This window comes from Phocoena sinus, chromosome 11, assembly GCF_008692025.1.
Source record: "Phocoena sinus isolate mPhoSin1 chromosome 11, mPhoSin1.pri, whole genome shotgun sequence".
Lineage (NCBI taxonomy): Eukaryota > Metazoa > Chordata > Mammalia > Artiodactyla > Phocoenidae > Phocoena > Phocoena sinus.
The window spans coordinates 87,755,333-87,776,070 of NC_045773.1; the positions used below are offsets into that span (position 1 = coordinate 87,755,333).

A 20,738-nucleotide genomic window follows, 5' to 3' on the forward strand; every position below is an offset into this window, starting at 1 on the left:
CACATAATTTTCAAATTAACACTCACGTATGAAAGAGCCATCATGCTGTCTGACTTTTCAGGATTAGAGCAGCCTGCCTGAAAAGATGTTTAAACCACTGCAAAGCAACCTGGTAAGAGTCTCTGAGATAAGTGGACACCTGTGTTAAACCACATTTTTGTTCAGCTGTCCAAAGAAAATATGCATCTGCCTGCAGGGCTCACAGATGGCACATCAGGAAGTTCTGTCATATACAAATTTTCAGCATCTAACTGTATTCTGCTTTGAATTGCATGTTTTAAAAATGTTTTTAAATGTTACAACCTGTTTATTAATTCACAGTTTATTTAGGATTTCTAGAGATATTATACAAAGACAAGCCTAATGAATCAATGCCAAGACCAATTTCAGATGCAGTCTTTATTAGCTCAGAAAACCTACACAAAATGTACAATTCTGTAAACATGCTTTCCTGTAACAGAATAAAAACCAACCTTCCTAATAAATGTCATGCCTATCAATAATGACTACTATAAGAACTGAGAGGGCTTCCGTGGTGGCGCAGTGGTTGAGAGTTCGCCTGCCGATGCAGGGGACACGGGTTCGTGCCCCGGTCCGGGAAGATCCCACATGCCGCAGAGCGGCTGGGCCCGTGAGCCATGGCCGCTGAGCCTGCGCGTCCGGAGCCTGTGCTCCGCAACGGGAGAGGCCACAACAGTTAGAGGCCCACATACTGCCAAAAAAAAAAAGAACTGAGAAATAACACTACCTTAAGCAGAACTCAAGCAAATAAACACTATTTCAGACGTCTATTCCTAACACAACTCTCAGCTGATGGACACAAAGTGTATTTCCATCTGAACCTTACAGAGAAATTCCCAACTAATCAATCTCCCCATCATCTAGGGACCCATCCCACCACACTCTCCAGAAGGTTGAAGATGTTCTAGGCTCAAATCAGATTTCTCTCCCCAAGAACTAGAATGCAAGCTCTATGGGGACAGGAATCTTTGATGATTTTATATACCGCTGCATTCCTAGCACCTGGAACGGTAGCTAGCACTTAGTAGGCACTCAGTAAGTACTAGCTGAATAGAAAAAACAATAATGTGGCAGCCCTGGGATTTAAAGCCTGGCTTTCTGAGCTCTGAAGTCTATTATTCTTCTTTGCTACCAGACTTTAAAACAGAACATCCTTTCTGGTTGACTACGCTAAAAGAAACTTTCCTGCCAAAAAACAAACTAAAGAGAAGAAAAGTAGCATTCAATAGGTATAGTCACAACATCTTGGAACTCCAGACACAGAGTAACCAATGTAAACAAATAAGAGCAGTGATTTAAAAAAAAAAAAAAAGTGACATTGCATGAAAACTAATTCCAAGGTGAATAGTTAACCATAAGTATTTGTCAAAAGAGAAATGAAGGGACTTCCCTGGTGGTGCAGTGGTTAAGAATCCACCTGCCAATGTAGGGGACATGGATTTGAGCCCTGGTCCGGGAAGATCCCACATGCCGTGGAGCACCTAAACCCGTGCACCACAACTACTGAGCCTGCGCTCTAGAGCCCGCAAGCCGCAACTAGAGAAAGCCTGCACACAGTAATGAAGACCCAACGCAGCCAAAACTAAATAAATGAATGAATAAATTTTATTTGAAAAAAAGAGAGAAATGAAAATTTTCCCTGTAAGGTAAAATGTTTCAAGATCCCGTAAATATGAAAAAGATCTTGATTCTGCACTGATTACCTATAAATTTATGTTTTTATAAATTTATATTCTAGATATAAACTTCATTTAATCATGCTAGGGAAAAAGTTTTGGTTAAAAAAAGGTCTTTCTATCCAACACATATACGTTTTCAAATCTGTTCTTTCTCCTCTCCCACTATAAAAAAAACCCGGATGGGAGAAGCCTACAGATTACTGCCACCAAAGCCAGTTCTTCTGGACCCAGAGGTTGATAGGTATTACTTCTGGTTGATATCTGTCCTTTTCTTTCTCCGTCCCACCACACAGATAATATTAATCACAACTAGATTCAGGAGACATTATGACAGATGATAATATAAAGCCCAGGAGTCAAATCACCAATTACTAAGTGCCCTCACCACACTGCTCTCTCTGATTATGGAAAGGAATTAACTGTCCCATTTCTAAAAGTTGATATGGGTGAAAATTAACGTTATGATGGTAACAAATATCATTCTTCCTTATTAAACATCTTCTTAAATGCTTACTCCAGGAGCACCTGCAAACATGGGACAGACTTGTCCTTTTTTTTTTTCTTGCGGTACGCGGGCCTCTCACTGCCGCGGCCTCTCCGGTCGCGGAGCACAGGCTCCGGACGCGCAGGCTCAGCGGCCATGGCCCACGGGCCCAGCTGCCCCGCGGCACGCGGGATCCTCCCGGACCGGGGCACGAACCCGCGCCCCCTGCATCGGCAGGCCGACTTCCAACCACTGCGCCACCAGGGAAGCCCCAGACTTGTCTTTTTAACTCAAGTGTACAATAAGTACCTTGCTCACCATCTAAAGGCAGCCTTTTATTTCGATCACTTGGTCAACAGAGCAGACCATCCTCCCTGTATGTGGCACAACACAGACAAATCCTAGCAGGAGGTGAAAGCACATAATACAGTTACAGCTGGTCTTCATTCGACTTCTATTAACGCTCTCCCATCACTGAAACTCTGTGAGGAAAATTCTGTGAAGGAATAACAGTTTTCACACAGCCTGTAAATCAACTGTGCAATACGATTCTAAACATCCTCCTAAAAACAGGTTCCCGAGTCAGTGAATTTAAACACCTTCATATTTTTCTTTACACTTCAGAATTGTTTTTTCTTTGTGTAAACCAATATATTTCTTTTTTTAAAAATAAATTTATTTATTTTGGGCTGTGTTGGATGTTCATTGCTGCACAAGGGTTTTCTCTAGTTGCAGCAGGGGCTACTCTTCATTGCGATGCGTGGGTTTCTCACTGTGGTGGCTTCTCTTGTTGCAGAGCACAGGCTCTAGGCACGCGGGCTTCAGTAGTTGTAGCACACGGGTTCAGTAGTTGTCGCTTGCAGGCTCTAGAGTGCAGGCTCAGTAGTTGTGGCTCACAGGCTTAGTTGCTCTGTGGCATGTGGGATCTTCCCAGACCAGGGCTCGAACCCATGTCCCCTGCATTGGCAGGTAGATTCTTAACCACTGCGCCACCAGGGAAGCCTCTAATTCATTTCTTTACTTGACTGTAACTCACTATGTTTCAGAAGGTTTCTGATTTTGTAGCAGTTCAACAATTATATTCAGAAATAGATCTCTCGAAATGCCAATTATAAATAATATTGGTTTCCTTCTCCAAATTTTCTTCAAAATTTTCAGTTCTCCTGTACATAATTTTTATATATAAAGTATCAGTTATGATAGATATCATATAGCTGCCACAGATAAAAATGCTCTATAAAATGATGTTGACAAAGAACAGTCTTATACTTTAGTAATAATACCAAATGCTGAAGATATAATTAAACTACAACCCCGAAATGTTGTTATTGTTAGCGCAATTCTACTTTTGGAAACTTTTCACAATATACTGATCTTAAATTTAAAAATCCCTTTATGAGCATTATTGTATGATGTACATTTCCTAAAAATTAGAAAGCTACTTATATCCAACAATTAAGAACAGTTAAGTAACTTATGGTATACCCTTCAGCAGAAAATTAACACAGGACTTAAAATGGTTAAAGAGCTCATGGAATAAAATCTCATGGAAAAATAAGGACACAAAATAGTTTTGAGATTACAATTAAGTAAAATATGCAGAGGTTAAAAGTCTGAAGGGGATAATTATTGTGTTAGGGTGAGAGGATCATGAATTTTCTTTCTATTCACTTTTTCAAACATGTATTGTTTCTCCAATTATAAAGAAGCTAAATAAATATAAAGAATTTTAAGGGTAATAAAATGAGACAAAGAGACAAAACAGAAAGCATGCTAGATTAAATGGGGAAAAAAATGTTTATTTGCCATACGCACAAGTTTACATCATCCCTGAAAATAGTGTTCCGTATCACCAGCGCTGGGCATCCTCTCTCCCACCATCTTGAGAATCTCCCCAATATACTCACATACACTAAGCTCTTCACAATACACAGTGGAGTTCAGGGAAATGTTACCATAATGTACACAGAGAAGAGACTTTTGCCATACTACAGAAATTCTACTATTCTGGGAACTTAATTCCTTGAGATGAATTCAAAGATGAATTCTAAGCTTTTACCACGCTTTATCTCTAAAACAGAATTCTAACTAGTTTCTATTTCCCTAACACAGCAGGATTATGTTTATGGAGAAAGTTAGTCTGACATGAAAAGATAACTCAGGAGTCCATATTCAGTTCATTCCTTAAACCAAGAGAAATCGAAATGTAAACAGACAAGTGGTGAAAACAAACTAAAGTTCCCAAACATTCAGGTTCTGTTTGTTTAACATGAGAATGTTTGTTCAAAGATTATTAAATTTGCCAGTGGGGCAAGGACTTCACAGCAGAAAACAAGTTCACTACACTGAGAATACAGTATAAGAACCTATCAATTGGGCTTCCCTGGTGGCGCAGTGGTTGAGAGTCTGCCTGCTAATGCAGGGGACACGGGTTCCAGCCCTGGTCTGGGAGGATCCCCCATGCCGTGGAGCAACTAGGCCCGTGAGCCACAACTACTGAGGCTGTGCATCTGGAGCCCGTGCTCCGCAACAAGAGAGGCCGCCATAGTGAGAGGCCTGCGCACCGCGATGAAGAGTGGCCCCCGCTTGCCACAATTAGAGAAAGCCCTCGCACAGAAACGAAGACCTAACACAGCAAAAACTAATTAATTAATAAACTCCTACCCCCAACATCTTCTAAAACAAAAAAAACAATACAGCAAACCTTCCAGAGGTAATTATAATTATATTAAAAAAAGAACCTATCAATAGTACATCAAATAAGGAAAAAACTCCAATAAGTCTCAATCCAGATGCCAATTTTTCATACAATTTTTTCTATGAGCATACAATATTTTTATATATATTTTTAAATTAACAGAGCCTCTTTAAAAGAAGATCATTACTAACCACAGTGGGTACAGCTATAACAGAATGGTGGGAAGGATGAAACACCACCATTTGGTCAACAAGTACTGTCTGAATGCTAACTCCCTCTGGGCATTTGTGAACAGTGATGTCCACAAAGAATAAGAAAGATATTATAGGAAGTAGTCATCCCCTGACTTCACAGAACTTACTGCCCAACAGGGAAAGAAGCACACCAACAACAGAAGTACAAAAGGAAGCTTCTTTCATTCAGTCAGTCACCAAACACTGACTGAAAGGATGCCTACTGTATTTCAGGCACCTTGGCAAAGGCTGGAGAAACGTGGTGGGCATTTAAAAAAAGACTGAAAAGCTGTCAGTGTGGAGCTAATAATTCAAAAAGAGAGGTGGGCTGTATTCAAAAAACCACATAAGTTAACCCCAAAAATACAACTCTGTGAAATGCTGAGAGATCAAATGAAAGGTAAGTGCATAGTAAGTGAAAGGAACCCAGAGACGGGATTATCGAGGCCTGCGCAGAGCAGGCAGGTCAGGCTGAGAGAAGGGGTAATGGTGAAGCCACGTCTTGGGGGATGAGTAATATGGAAGTGGGACATTCCAAAAAAGACACCTATATAGTATGGTATGGCAAGAGATAGTGCTGGACACACAGACAAAGACCAGGTTATAATTAACGACCTTAAATTCCATACTATGGCTTTTTATTGTGTAATTTTTTCTTTTTAAATGAGAGAACCTACAACATGTTTTCGCAGTAGGTTCAGATGTTACACAGACATGACAAAGTTTCCATGGCAATAGGAAAAGTATGTTAAGGACAGCCAGAAGTGTAACCTAGCTTGAAAATAACCTAGACATAGAAAATAAAATGTGGAGCCATGACAAGCTTTAACAATGTACGACTGTCTTTTTTCCTATCAGGTGCAAGCTTACCCCTATGATGCTCAGCCCTTTAAGGTAGTCCTGACGAGGCTGGGCTTGAGGAACACATCCAGCAAGCACTATTTTCTTGTTCTCCTCTTGAGCTTTTCTAAAAGATTGAAGAGAAAACAGTGTTAATTCTTTTCCTCACAAGCGTACCCTTGGAAACTGATGTTAGTGCACGTAAGTTCCCTAAAACATAACATGACCATCTAGCATCAAACAGGATTTTCTTACAACTGCTTCAAAAAAATGCATTATAATAAGACTTCTGAACTATGTGTCTATTCAACACACCATAAACAACACAATGGCAGTCCAATCTGATAATGTCTTTCATTACAGCCTCATTATAAAACAAAAAATTTTACTTATATAGAACATTCAAGGATATAAATCGTTCTTGAAAACCACATTTTCCAGATAGACATTAGCCATTCAATTATTTTAAATCATTCATTATTTAAATATTAATATTAAAACATACTATACGATTTCCCAGTCTTTTGTCTAGTATAAAAGTAAAATATACATTGAAAAAATTGAACAGAAAAGTAAGAAATAGAAGGTATAATACTCCCTCTATCCTGAGAATTCACACATCTCCTCACTTCCGTTCCTCAGAGACTGTCTACAACTTATAGATTATTTACGCTTATGTCCAGACAATCCCTCTCATATGCAGGTATGATGTATAACTAGACCTCTGTTCACTATAAATACACAAAGATGAAACAATATTTTGTTTTACAACTTCCATCTAATACACCTTGTGTATTTTTCCTTTTGTTTCTTTAAAGATCAGCCTCACCCCTTTTTTTTTTGTATTTTATTTTTTAATTGAAGTTTAGTTGAAGTATTATTGAAGTTACAGGTGTACAACATAGTGATTCACAATTTTTAAAGGTTATACACCATTTATAGTTACTATAAAATATTGGCTATATTCCCCATGTTATATAATATATCCCCATAGCTTATAGCTTATTTACTTTATACATAGTAGTTTGTACCTCTTAATCCCTTACCCCTATCTTGCCCGAACCCCTTTCTTCTCCCCACTGATAACCACTTGTTTGTTTTATGTTTCTGTTATTTTTTGTTAAATTCACTAGTTTGTTTTATTTTTTAGATTCCACATGTAAGTGATATCATACAGTATTTGTCTTTCTCTGACTTATTTCACTTAGCATACTACTTTCCATGTCCATCCCTATTGTTACAAATGGCACAAATTTGTTCTTTTTTATGGCTGAGTAGTATTCCATTGTGTGTGTGTGTGTGTGTGTGTGTGTGTGTGTGTGTGTGTGTGTGTCTATACACCACATCTTCTTTATCCATTCAGCTGCTGAGGGACACTCAGGTTGCTTCCTTATATTAGCAATTGTAAACAATGCTGCTAAGAACATTCGGATGCACATATCTCTTTGAATTAGTATTTATATATCCTGGATATATACCCAGCAGTGGAACCTCATCCTTTATAAAGGTTACAATGTGGGTATACTATAGCTTAACTATTTGTGTTCTGATAGGCATTTAGGTTATTTCCAATTTTTCACTATTACAAATTTTTTCACAATACACATGCATACAGACATATGCACACACATACACATACAAATACATGTGGATGGATAGATAATCTTTGAATATTTGAGACAGTATTTCTGGATTATAAAAACCTAGATGCGAAATCTATGCTAAATTTCCCTAACATAAATTCTAAGAAGTAGAAACGTTGGTTCAAAGGTATATGTCTGGTTATTTTATATTAGGCATTTCTTTACTTAGGAGGAAGCTGGGATATATTTTATGTGGGTGTTAATCATTTGTCTGGGCACACATGCATACAGCAAACATTGATTCTGTGCTAGAAGACAGTGGTAAACCAAGCAGAGCTAACAACTTTTCCTAGAAACTATTCATATTCTTTACCCATTTATATTAAAATTTTAAGTCTTCAATTCTTTTTCAAGTATGTGGGTTTGGGACTTGTGATGCTTTGTTTACTTTTTTCCACTGGTTGCTCGGGTATTGTGTTTTGTACACCAACTGTGTTTCTGAGCCCCCCACCCCGGGCAATGTCTAGGTTTCTGAAACCAACTGAGAAAGCTAAGGGAATCAGCAGTCCAGTTTCTAGACTTTTAACTTTTAGACTACAGCACCATGAAGTGAAAAGTCTCTATATCTGACACCCTTTTTTGTTTCTGTCAACTTTTTCCAGGCTACAAATTCAGAACTGAAAGCCTAAAAAAGGTGGCAGGGGATGGTTAACAGAACTAGCTATGGGTGATCAACAGCCACATCAAAACCCCTGGGAAGTGTGCAGAGAATGATTAAATGAATGAACGGGCAGAGGACAAAATACTAGTTTAACAGCATCCATAAGCATTTCACTTCCGTAACTTCTTAAAGTACTCTGGTATAACATTTCCATTTGGAATCCTGAAAAAGCTTGTTAATAGAATCAAGAAAATCTGACGTTGGTAGATTGCTTAACATATCCAAGAGAATTACTGCCTGGCTCTGCCACTTGGTTTTACTTTTTTTTTTTTTTTTATCAGTACCAAGCACACCATTGCACACAAATAGTTTTCTTGTAGTAAATGTGAAATACCTTATCAAACAAAAAAATCTTTCCATTTACATTAATAACATGTACAAGGAAATAACATCTGGTTTCTTCACAAACTTTAGCTATGCACCTAGAATCACTGTCAAATGTTCAAGGGTCTGTGAGGTCACCAATTATTAAATCCAAATTAAAAAGCTGGCTTCTAGGGTTTCCCTAGTGGCGCAGTGGTTAAGAATCTCCCTGCCAATGCAGAGGACACGGGTTCGAGCCCTGGTCCAGGAAGATCCCACATGCTGCGAAACAGCTAAGCCTGTGTACCACAACTACTGAGCGTGCACTCTAGAGTCCGCAAGCCACAACTACTGAGCCCGCAAGTCACAACAACTGAAGCCTGCATGCCTAGAGCCCGTGCTCCTCAACAAGAGAAGCCACCGCAGTAAGAAGCCCGTGCACCGACCCGAAACGAAGAGTAGCCCCTGCTCGCCGCAACTAGAGAAAGCCCGCGCGCAACAACAACGACCCAATGCAGCAAAAAATAAATAAAAATAAAATAAATTTATTAAAAAAAAAAAGAAAGCTGGCTTCCAGTAATGTGATTCAATTACTTAATTATTAAGCACGTCTAAGACATGATAGTGAGTGTTTAAGGGACCACAGTAAGAGGAAGATAGGCACTTTACACTCAACGAGCTTCTGGTTTATAATGGATGAGATGAGATGTAAAAGAACATAAACAACACAGCATCAAGTAAAATGCCCTAACGTGACAGAAAGATGTACAGGCAACATATCATGGAGGGACAAAGAATATGCACACAGAAAAATACAGTAAAAAGCTTTATGAAAAAAGTTGAAAGGATTTTAAGGGGAGACAGGAGTTGGAGAGGGTGAAATGGAGGCAGGAAAAGCTCCAGGCAGTTGTTACACCACGGACAAAGGCAAAAAGCGAGGAAGTTAGGGGAAAGCATTTCATTATAGAAAGAGTTTCTATATAAGGGAGACATAGGGCTCATATTGGGGAAGGAGCCTTACAAAAAAGGCTGGACAGGCTCCAATGTAGTGGGCAGTGGGGAAAATTTAAATTTTGGTGGCAGAGTGGACACAGAGTAAAGCCAAACTTTGAGAACAGGACCCTGGTGGCAAGGTGCAAAATGAAATACACGGGGAAAAGAAGCCAGTGGTTGGGGAAATTCATTTAATACCCTAGGCAAAAGGATGTGAGGACCTGAACACATGTGGAGGATAAAAAAAAAAAAAAAAGTTAAAAGGAGATGAGTTCTCCTGCTGGAATATACTTGAGAAACCCCAAGGATGAATCAAAGGTGATGTCAAGGTTTTGAGTCTGAGGCAGGGATTAACAGACATTTTCTAAAAAGAGCCAGAGAGTAAATTACTTCAGGCTTTGGTGATCACAGCCCTCTGTTGTAACTGCTTAACTCTGCCACCTTAGAGCAAAAGAAGATAGACACAATACTTAAACAAATGGGTACATCTCTGTTCCAATAAAACTTTTTTAAAAACAAGCAGCAAGGGCTTCCCTGGTGGCGCAGTAGTTGAGAATCTGCCTGCTAATGCACGGGACACGGGTTCGAGCCCTGGTCTGGGAGGATCCCACATGCCGCGGAGCAACTAGGCCCGTGGGCCACAGCTACTGAGCCTGTGCGTCTGGAGCCTGTGCTCCGCAACAAGAGAGGCCGCGACAGTGAGAGGCCCGCACACGGTAATGAAGAGTGGCCCCCCGCTCTCCGCAACTAGAGAAAGCCCTCACGCAGAAACAAAGACCCAACGCAGCCAAAAAATTAAATAAATAAATAAATAAAACAAGCAGCAGGTCAGATTTGGCCCGAAGGCCAGAGGCTGCCTATCCCTAGTCTAAGAAGATAAAAGAAAAGTGGTGCCACTAGCTGTCAGCAGAAGCTGAGTACTGGGATAGAAGGAAATTCCAATAGGACACACCCAATCTGAGGCTCTGCTAATGCCCATCAAGTCTCTGGGTGCAATTCAGCTGGCTGGCAATAGAGCTGGGGGTAGATTTTTGAAATGTATTCCAAAGTGATGGTTGATGACAGTGGATGCGACAATCCCTAAAGGTGTGGAGAGAATCCTTATTGAGTACAAAACTGTAAGGTTCTTTAGCAATGTAGAAGCATTCCCACAGGCTAAAAAATATTAGCGTCAAAAACAAAAAAAGGTAATATCACCACCAACAATACTATAACAGCAATAATAATCATGATTAGCATTTATATGTACTTCATCAAGGTCACCATTATATAGTTAGTTGTATAACATATTTAAAAACAGTATAGCCAATATACAACAACCCAAGGAAAGCGTTCTGCTGACTTTATCAACACTAGACCAGGTCATGAAAGTACAGTCCAAGACTGATTTTAGGGAGTAAGCAGAACACCAGAAAATTAAGAGGAAATTTCAAAATAGAGATGTTTAAATAATTTATTTAAAATATTATTTCATGCTTTTATTGAATTTGGCTTTAAAATGCTAGGGTAGACCAGAGCTATAAGCCAAAAATCATGCCCCAGCTATGGAATATTGATGCTACACTCTGTGACCAAATAAGGTATCAAAAGTTTTAATGCAATTTCTCAAAGAGTGCTCTTGTTCTAAACATTCCTTTCTTACATCCTGTTCTTCTTGTTTAGTAAACTTTGCTCAGGTTCATAAGCCTGAAATAAGGCCTGAAAATTTTTTCATTAGAAATGTACCCAGCACAGACATATGTCTTAAAGCCTTATCCTTCAACATATGAATGCTGATAAGAATAATACCTTAAGAAATTTTAAAATACTATAAATGTCCATGTTTTCGTTTTAGATAGCCTTGAAATGTCAATTAAAATGAAAATTGAGTGCTCGCTTCGGCAGCACATATAGTAAAATGAAAACCCAATGTAAAGTTAATTCAATATAATCATTCATATTTTCTTGAAATGCATTTCTAAATTAAAACAGAGATGTATCCTTGTCTAGAGCATTAACTTGAGTAATAAAGAAAACATAATGAAACCTTTTCTTCTTTTCTGCCAAGCACCAAATGAAAGAAATAATTTGTACAGAATCTTAAAATTCACAGCATCATAGAAAACGCATAAGGATGATATAATATCATTATCTCACAGATGAGAAAATTGATATTCAAGAAGACGCAATGGTCGAGGTCCAAAGTTCCACACTTTGTGGATTTAGTGCTGGAGCTGAGATGAGCACCCAGGATCTCCTGAGTCCTTGAATCCTACATTTCAGAACATAAATCAAACTTGAGTTTTGATTGTGTAATAAACATTGGAGCAAACATTTCTTGATTAAAACAACACAGAAATTGACACAGATTATAATATACTGAATGTCTTCAAAGTAGAAACACAATTTAATATTTCACAGCTCTTGTTTTCCTGAGTCTGGTGAACAAAATCACAGTCTAATAGAAGAGTAGTAAATTCATGGATCTATCAAGAAAAACTCAGTTCTCTATAAGTAGCAGATAAAGAGGAAATGTTGCTTCTTCTCCATGTTCATTTCTCTTATATCCTTCCTGCAAATTGATATTTAACCTATATAAAAATACTCATAGTAATATCTAAGTCTTCAATCAAAATTTTTTTTATGAAAAAGTATTCTTAAATATACATCTGATTTTTTACTTTCTAAATGTATATTGATACCCCTCTAAAAACAGCAGTACTGGAAGAAGGGTCAAAACCAATCTGTTTCTATGCAAAGCAAGCACTCTTAACTACTCTGCAAGTGAGTACTGTCTGCATTCAAATACTCAAGTGAGAGGACACTATTTTAAGTATTTATGTGCAGGCATGTAGCCATGTGAAACTCATAAAAACACCTCAGCAGATAATCTAAGATAAAACAACTAAGGATCTATGTTTGTGATCTATTTCCATAACCACGATGCCCTTCTTTTAAATTTTGGAACAACCAGTCAACGAGGAAAGAGCTGGCAGCAGCAATGCAACTGTCTCCATACATGACTGTTATCAAGACTTGCAGAGTTAGGCTAGGAGGCACCAAAAGTTGAAAATAAAGTTACTCTAAGTTTTGATAGGATTTATCAGTCTAAAAATATAATGCAAACAGATATATTCAAATAGGTAACTGGGGCTGTCTGGAGACATTCAAATCCAAAGTAACTGGGGTTTAATCTCAGGGTCACAATACTGAATATTATTTTAACCAACAAAGCTAAAAACGTAATTGCACATTTTATGCCCCATGAGAAGAAAGAATGTTACCACACGGGGAATGGTCTTCATTGCACTAGAAAAGAGGAGCCCAAAGGGTAAAAGTTTCTCAACACTTAGTAACAGTGGCCAAGTAGGCACCTGAGGCAGATTATCAGTACAATAGTTAATCCTTTTAGACACAGCAGTCATTTCTTTAAAGTGTATCTGGATATAACAACTTGCCATTCCCTGATGAACTGGCCATATAAAACCAGTGAAGAAATTCCCACTTGATTTCAGGTTCAATAGGTTTCCTTTATTGTGCTTACTGCAATACAAGTTCCTGGGTTCACCTATAAGAACTATTATTTATTTAGAAGTCATTAATTCGGCATTTTATTTTTCCATTCTACCATTCAGTCACTCACCACATGCTAAACACAAGGGAACAAAAAAATAAAAGGATAGTCTCTACCCTCAAGGTGTTCTCGCAATCTAGTGAGAAAAGGAAGGAACAGGCCTTACAACCCAGGTTTTTGCGTGCAGGGGAAGAACAGAGATGCCGAGGTAGCGAGGACAGCTGCGAGCAGCCCTGTGGGAGAAGAAGCATGTGCCCATGTAAAGAGACCCAAGGGTACCCAGTTATGAAGGAGAGGTAGCGTCTCTGAATGCAGGGCTGTGGAACGCTGACTCCCAGTGAAGTCCCTGAGGGACCACGGCAGGGACACAGAGGGGGCTGAGCAAGCAGGACTAGAGACTTCCTCTTCCTCCTACATCCTGTTTCTGTGCTTTCATCTGCTCTACCTATCAAGAGTCTGTGAAATATTTTGTCTGAAGAAAGGATTCTGTGACTTTAAGAAAGATGGTGAGAACAGGGCATGGACTTTTTTTCTTCCCAGCTTCACTGAGGTATAATTGACAAGGACATAGACTTCTGTGAAGAGGTTAACAGCGTAAGGAAGGTTGGTTCATTATAGAAAAGGGAATTTCAATGAGAAGTATAAAAATGTTTTTTTAAAAAGCTATAGGGGAAAAGTGATGGGGGAAGGGGGAGAGACCAAAGACAGGAGGGATGGCAAGAAGTAGGAAGAAGAACCTCCTGCAGAAATCAGAAAATGGGTGACTTGTGCTTGCACGCTCACGAGAGGATAAGAAACACAGTGAGAAAGCACCAGGTGGGCCTGGGTAGCCTCATGCTCCAAAGGGAATCAGGTTCAGAGAATGGGAAAGATTCCTTAGGCTTACAGGAAGATGCTTCTCTCTGAATCCCGCCAGGGATTCTGAAAGGAAATATTCCAAATTGTAAATAATAGTTATCTCGGTTGGATAAGGAGTTAAGAAAATAAAGAAGACACTCAAAACACTGTTTTCAAAAGCCTGACACCAAAACAGGGCAAGGGAAAGATTCCCCAACATCTGTGGTAAGGCACCGGGACCAGCTTCTCGGGAGCCATCCTGTTGGGATAAAGACCAATTTCAGAGGATTATGTGCCATATTCCTCCCTGTCTACCTCCCTAACTTACTTTAGGTAAACTCACAGTGCTCCCCAACATTCCCAGACATCCTCTTGGATAGGAAGGTTGCCCAGTTAAATAAATTTTACCCAAATGTTTAATATTTTCTACAATATTCCTTATAAATGGTCATGTGGCTTCTGCTTTACTTCCTCAATGGCAGGAAGTTCATTACTTCAAAATTTCCTGGTTTAATCACTGTACACATGTTTTTGTCCATATGTTCTTCTTATTAAACTCTACCTCTAGATAGCTTCCACTTATTCATTCTAATTTGCCTTCTTTCACCTCCCAAAGCTTTATTCCCTACACACTGGCCTACATGCCAGGCAAAACATATGTAACCATTCTCAAGGAAATGTTTCTAAAATACATGGCATGCTTACATTTCTTATTACACAAGATACAGTGAAACTAACTGAACCTATAGTTGATTGCCTTAAATAATCACAGTAGATATAGAATTTCACATCTGTTAAGAGACAACCAAAATTTTCTAGCCCTATCATTTCACTTATAAAAGAGGAAACTGAGGATTAGAAGATTAAACAGATTGCCCAAGGTCAAAGTAAAGACAGTACTGGCAGTCATCCATCACTGCCCTTTGCCTTGATATAATGATGTCCTAAGCCAGGGGTTACCAAGATCCATAAGGTTGTATGGCCCCATAATAAATAATCTCAGTAAGCCATATATATTGATTCTTCTCTTTCTGTTGTGTCAGCTATTACTTCTCAATATATTTCTAACTTGTCTATTCAATCTACCACCACCATTTCTAATTGCCATGACAAAAATTTCTGGAATAAATGACAACAATCAAAAACTTTATTTTAGGGCTTCCCTGGTGGCGCAGTGATTGAGAGTCCGCCTGCCGATGCAGGGGACACGGGTTCGTGCCCCGGTCCGGGAAGATCCCACATGCTGCGGAGCGGCTGGGCCCGTGAGCCATGGCCGCTGAGCCTGCGCGTCCGGAGCCTGTGCTCCGCAGCGGGAGGGGCCACGGCAGTGGGAGGCCCGCGTACCGCAAAAAAAAAAAAAGAAAAAAAAAAAAACTTTATTTTATATATGATTTTCACAAATTCATTAATGAAATATTTTGTGTCTATTATGTGTACAATATATGCTTAGAGGTCTGTCAGATACCAAGAGGAATTTGTGCCTCAAGGAATACACAGGAAGTTAAAAAGACCAAAAAAGAAAGTTTGAAATATGCAAACTGAACAGACATAGAAATCAATATTTTAAGTACAAGGTTAGAACATCAAAAAGAACAAATAAATTTACAGAGCAGTGGTTACCAAACTTTTTTTTTTTAATTTATTTAATTTTTTTTATCTTTGGCTGTGTTGGGTCTTTGTTGCTACGCACGGGCTTTCTCTAGTTGCGGCGAGCGGGGGCTACTCTTCGTCGCGGTGCACAGGCTTCTCAGAGCAGTGGCTTCTCTTGTTGCAGAGCACAGGCTCTAGGCACGTGGGTTTCAGTAGTTGTGGCTCACGGGCTTAGTTGCTCTGCAACATGTGGGATCTTCCCGGACCAGGGCTCAAACCCATGTCCCCTGCATTGGCAGGCGGATTCTTAACCACAGTGCCACCAGGGAAGCCCCACCAAACTTCTTATCAAGGTACCAACCAGTTAAAAAAAAAAGAGATGGACCTTAAATACATACAACTGTATATAAATCATACACATGGAGTACTATATTAATGTATTATGTACATTATAAAATATACCTTAATATTATATTTTTTAAGTGAAATGCTGCAAAATAACTTTAGTGCTCTGAGTTCAAATGGAGGAGTTGTTGCAGGCTCAAATAAAGCATTAGTAGGCCTCATAATGTCTAGTGTAATGTTATCATTCACCTAGAACCTTCTTTTCTCATTTAAGGGGACCAGAATATGCCATCCCAAAATATGCCACTTTGGAATAAGAATTCTTTTGAGATGAAGGCAATTAAGAAACAGCAGACTCAGGAAAAAAGCTCTCTCCCCTCTCCCATCTGGATAAAAGCAGGACATAAATTTCCATTTGTAAAGGTGTCTCCCTCTCTAGTACCAGGAAGAGAACTACTCCAGAGACAGCTCTTATCACCAGACTCTTACCTGCATAACAAGCCTTACTAAAAAGCTTTATTTATCATATATTTCCTAATCACCTTCTCATAATTTACACCTCCCCAATAAGCCCCTTTTTCCTTTGTCTAAACTCTTCTCCACTCTTTACCCCCTTTGTTAAGATGGTATATAATCACCAAATTCTAACTCCTGCATACTTGCATAATTACAACTGTTTTGTTTTGTTTTTCCCGTTAGTCTGTCTTTTATCACTTTGACTCACATGCCCCAGTTGCTGAACCTAAGAGCATACATACAAAGAGATGTATGTATTGTTTTCCCTACCCTACATCATGAAGTGTAAGGTTCAGTGGATTTTTTTATGTAACTTGAAGATCCAAGGCAAAGTAAGATGAGTGAGGCTAGTGAAAATCAGACCACTGTATATATGATACCTCACTACATTTAAAACTGCATTTAGATATATACGGAATCTACAAAAATGGTACCGATGAACCTAGTGGCAGGGCAGGAATAAAGATACAGACGTAGAGAACGGACTTGAGGACACGGTGGGGATGGGAGGCTGGGAGGAAGTGAGAGAGTAGCATTGACATATATACACTACCAAATGTAAAACAGATAGCTAGTGGGAAGCAGCTGCATAGCACAGGGAGATAAGCTCAGTGCTTTGTCACCACCTAGAGGGGTGGGATAGGGAGGGTGGGAGGGAGGCTCAAGAAGGAGGGGATATGGGGATATATGTATACAAATAGCTGATTCACTTTGTTGTACAGCAGAAACTAAGACAACACTGTAAAGCAATTATACCCCAATAAAGATGTAAAAACAAACAAACAAAAAAAAACTGCATTTAGGACTTGCACAGCATTTAGTATTTGAATCAATTAATTTCTTCTTGATAAGCTAGTTAATGTAAGTAAAACACTCCTTCCTTAAAAGGATTAACATAAAAAAAATAACCTAAAGTATATGACATGTATATTCCTATTATGGAGATTATCCCCATAAAATGAAAAGCAAATCTGTAATTACTTCACCTCCCTAAGATCAAAACACCGATACTCTACTCATAGCAAACACTTTAGACGGTAATACCCTTCAACAGAGGAAAGGAACAAAGAGAGAAAGGAAAAAGAAGTTTTTTTAAAAATAAAATTCCGAGGTGCATCAGTATATAGGAAGACCTTAATAAAGTGCCACTGAAAAGAGATGCCCTGATCAGCTGTTACATTTATTCAATTCACCATCCAATTTTCACATTTCATTATAGTTTACTCTAATTATCACATTCACCAAGAAAGACCAAAATTAAATTATGACAGGAATCTATATTTTGAGCAAGGAACGAGGGAAATTTACAGTTCTGGTTCCAATTAACAATGGGATTACAGGACTTCCCTGGTGGCGCAGTGGTTAAGAATCCGCCTGCCAATGCAGAGGACACGGGTTCGAGCCCTGGTCCGGGAAGATCTCACATGCCACGGAGCAACTAAGTCCGTGTGCCACAACTACTGAGCCTGTGCTCTAGAGCCCACGAGGCACAACTGCTAAGCCTGCACACCTAGAGCCTGTGCTCCGCAACAAGAGAAGCCACCGCAATGAGAAGCCCACGCACGGCAACGAAGAGTAGCTCCCGCTCACCGCAACTAGAGAAAGCTCGTGTGCAGCAACGAAGACCCAATGCAGCCGAAGACCCAATGCAGCCAAAAATAAATATAAATAAATAAATAAATTTATTGTTAAAAAATGGGATTACAGGGATAAAAGTTCTGAAGGAAAATGCATACTTGGTCTTATTTAGAGTTCCAACCTGAATACAATTTGAGCTACAGTACTATTAGATCCCAACCTGGTTTCTGGTGGGAGACCCAGAAAAAATTAGAATTTAGAACCGACCTATACAGTCTGAGTAACAAGCTGTTGTAAACACTTATAAAAGGTTCCTAAACAAAATTTTCAAGTTTTTACATCTTTTTCAAAGTCACTTTTCCAAAGAGGCATTAGTTAATGGAAAAACTGATCCCCTGGAGGAGGTAACAGAAAAGTGCTTTGTTATTTAAAATAATACAATTAAAAAGTGGCCAAACAAGAGACACTTGTGCCCTGGAAAAGATAAGAATCTGCGGAGTTGTGTCTTTGGCTAATTTACACCTACAGGACTGAGGCAACAGAAGAGACTAAGTCAAGCTGCTTAACTGCGTTTCAGCCAGCTCTAACTCCTGCATGATCAAGAGGTTTCACTGGAGGCGCAAGAGGCAGAGAATATCAGTATTTCAGGGCACTATTAAAAAACTTATTTTTAACATATTCTAGTTGAACTAGCTAATTCAGAAGGAATTATCAGTACTGTTCTTATGGCAAATGATTTACAATCTTCAGCACTGACCTATAGTATTGATACTATATCCATAGATATATATCAATAGCTCTTCCAATAGATTTCTCTCCCCTACAAGACTATAAGCTCCCTAAGGGCAATGCCTAGATATGATTCATTTTACACACCTCACAGTACATTTTCAAGAAACCTCTTGCAATTTAATAAACGAATGAAAAACCAATTAACAGAAAATAACATAGAATCAATCATTAACTAAAATTGTGATTAAGACCCATGCTTATGTCTCTTAAAATTTAATAAGGCCAACACTAAGCAGGAATCCACCTTTTTGATCATCAGAAACACAGATAATCCAATCAGAGGAGCTACCTTTGATGAGTGTCAACATCATTTATGTACGTTTGAATTTTATGGTAAGTCCTCAGACTCTTTCACAAATCAAATAAACAATTCATAAGAATTACTATCATATTCTTAAGAACAATTTTCTTAGTGTTTAAACAGCACGGTTTTCCTTTCAACTCTCTTTGTCCCCTCCATCACTCTTTCTTTAAAATTTAAAAAAAATTTTTCATTTTATCTTCAGAAAAGTAATACAGCTATTAGTTATAATTACTCTGACCTCAGTTCAGAAAGGTACTGATCACAAATACAACTTTTTTTTTTTAACTTCACAAGAAAAAAAAAGATTTTTTTATAGCAGCAACCAACATAGCTGGTCACAGACAAACCTTGGAGCCACTACTCAACTCTAGTCCCAGAAAGCAAAGCAATTTCAGTGAAACAAACACTGTCTTCTACGTGAAAATGCCCCATTTACCAACATCAATGTACAAAACAAAATCCATTTTGATGGGGAAAAAAAACTGTCAAGTTTTTCCTGTTTGCAATGCCAGCAAAGGACAAACTTCATCACCCTGATACCAACGTCAGACTGACATCAATTCAAATTATCAACAGAAATAACCAAGCAAATGACATTTACCATTCAGCAACACGACTTAAACCAACACGACTTAAACCATAATAAACTAAAGAGAGGATTTCTTCATTATTACTTCATTATTATCAGCAGAGTCATACAGAAAGAGACTACAGGCTCCCTCTGAGCCACACGAAACATGTTCAGAGTGTCTCTTCCATGTTCAATGTTGTTGCCACGGGGAACAGAAAAACCAATGAAAAGGCTGTATGTATACACGAAAAACAACACAGAGGACTGCAGCAATTTAAAAAATTTTATTTAATCAACTAATACTTATGGAACAATCACTATGTAGCAAGTATGAAATATGTGGGGTGAAAAATTATATACGTTAAGGATGAAAAGAAAGATTTGGTTTGCTTTAACTGTATAACCCTATTAATTATCCATTTCCCTTTATATGTAGAAACAAAGCATGTCATTCTTGGGATGCTTTTTTAATTATTAAGGCTAGCTGACATCCGTAGTTAATCTAAAGGTTCCATTTCCCTCTGGAGATTCTTCTCTGAATTCTACTGAAATCAGTGAATTAATTGGCCCTTTAAGTAACTATATTTTACTAATGCACAGGAATATACACATACATACCTATATATATATATATATATATATATATATATATATATACATGAGAAAAAGAGAGAAAACCAACACTCTATTAGACTGATATTCCCTCATTTTTATCTCAGAACTAATAAGGTACTACATATTACCTGTATTTTTACACATGAAAAAAAAATTAGACTGTTATGGTCACATAAATAATATAAAAAAATCCTTAATCTGAAGCTAGAAAAAAAAGAAATGGGACTTGAAAGAAATAAGAGAATTACATTCAGAATTACTGCAGAAAAACTGCTGTGGTTACAACTGGAACCACAGCAGCTGCTGTCACCAGTGCCTCACTCAAAATACAAAATATAGGTGTGGAAATTTACTATATTCTTACACCTTCTAAAAGGTAAAGCCAGGGCTTCCCTGGTGGCGCAGTGGTTGAGAGTCCGCCTGCCAATGCAGGGGACACGGGTTCGTGCCCCGGTCCGGGAAGATCCCACATGCCACGGAGC

The 20,738-nt window shown here is 38.6% G+C and overlaps 1 protein-coding gene across 3 annotated transcripts in view; it reads right to left on the minus strand.

Annotated features, from left to right (window-relative positions):
• The window catches only part of CDKAL1 (CDK5 regulatory subunit associated protein 1 like 1), a 659,509-nt gene that overhangs the window by 481,598 nt on the left and 157,173 nt on the right, over positions 1–20,738 (minus strand). For all 3 annotated transcript variants that reach the window (XM_032650160.1, XM_032650162.1, XM_032650163.1), the window contains one exon: positions 5,986–6,082. In XM_032650160.1, the coding sequence (XP_032506051.1) occupies positions 5,986–6,082 (97 nt within the window). The remainder of the gene's footprint in view (positions 1–5,985; positions 6,083–20,738) is intronic.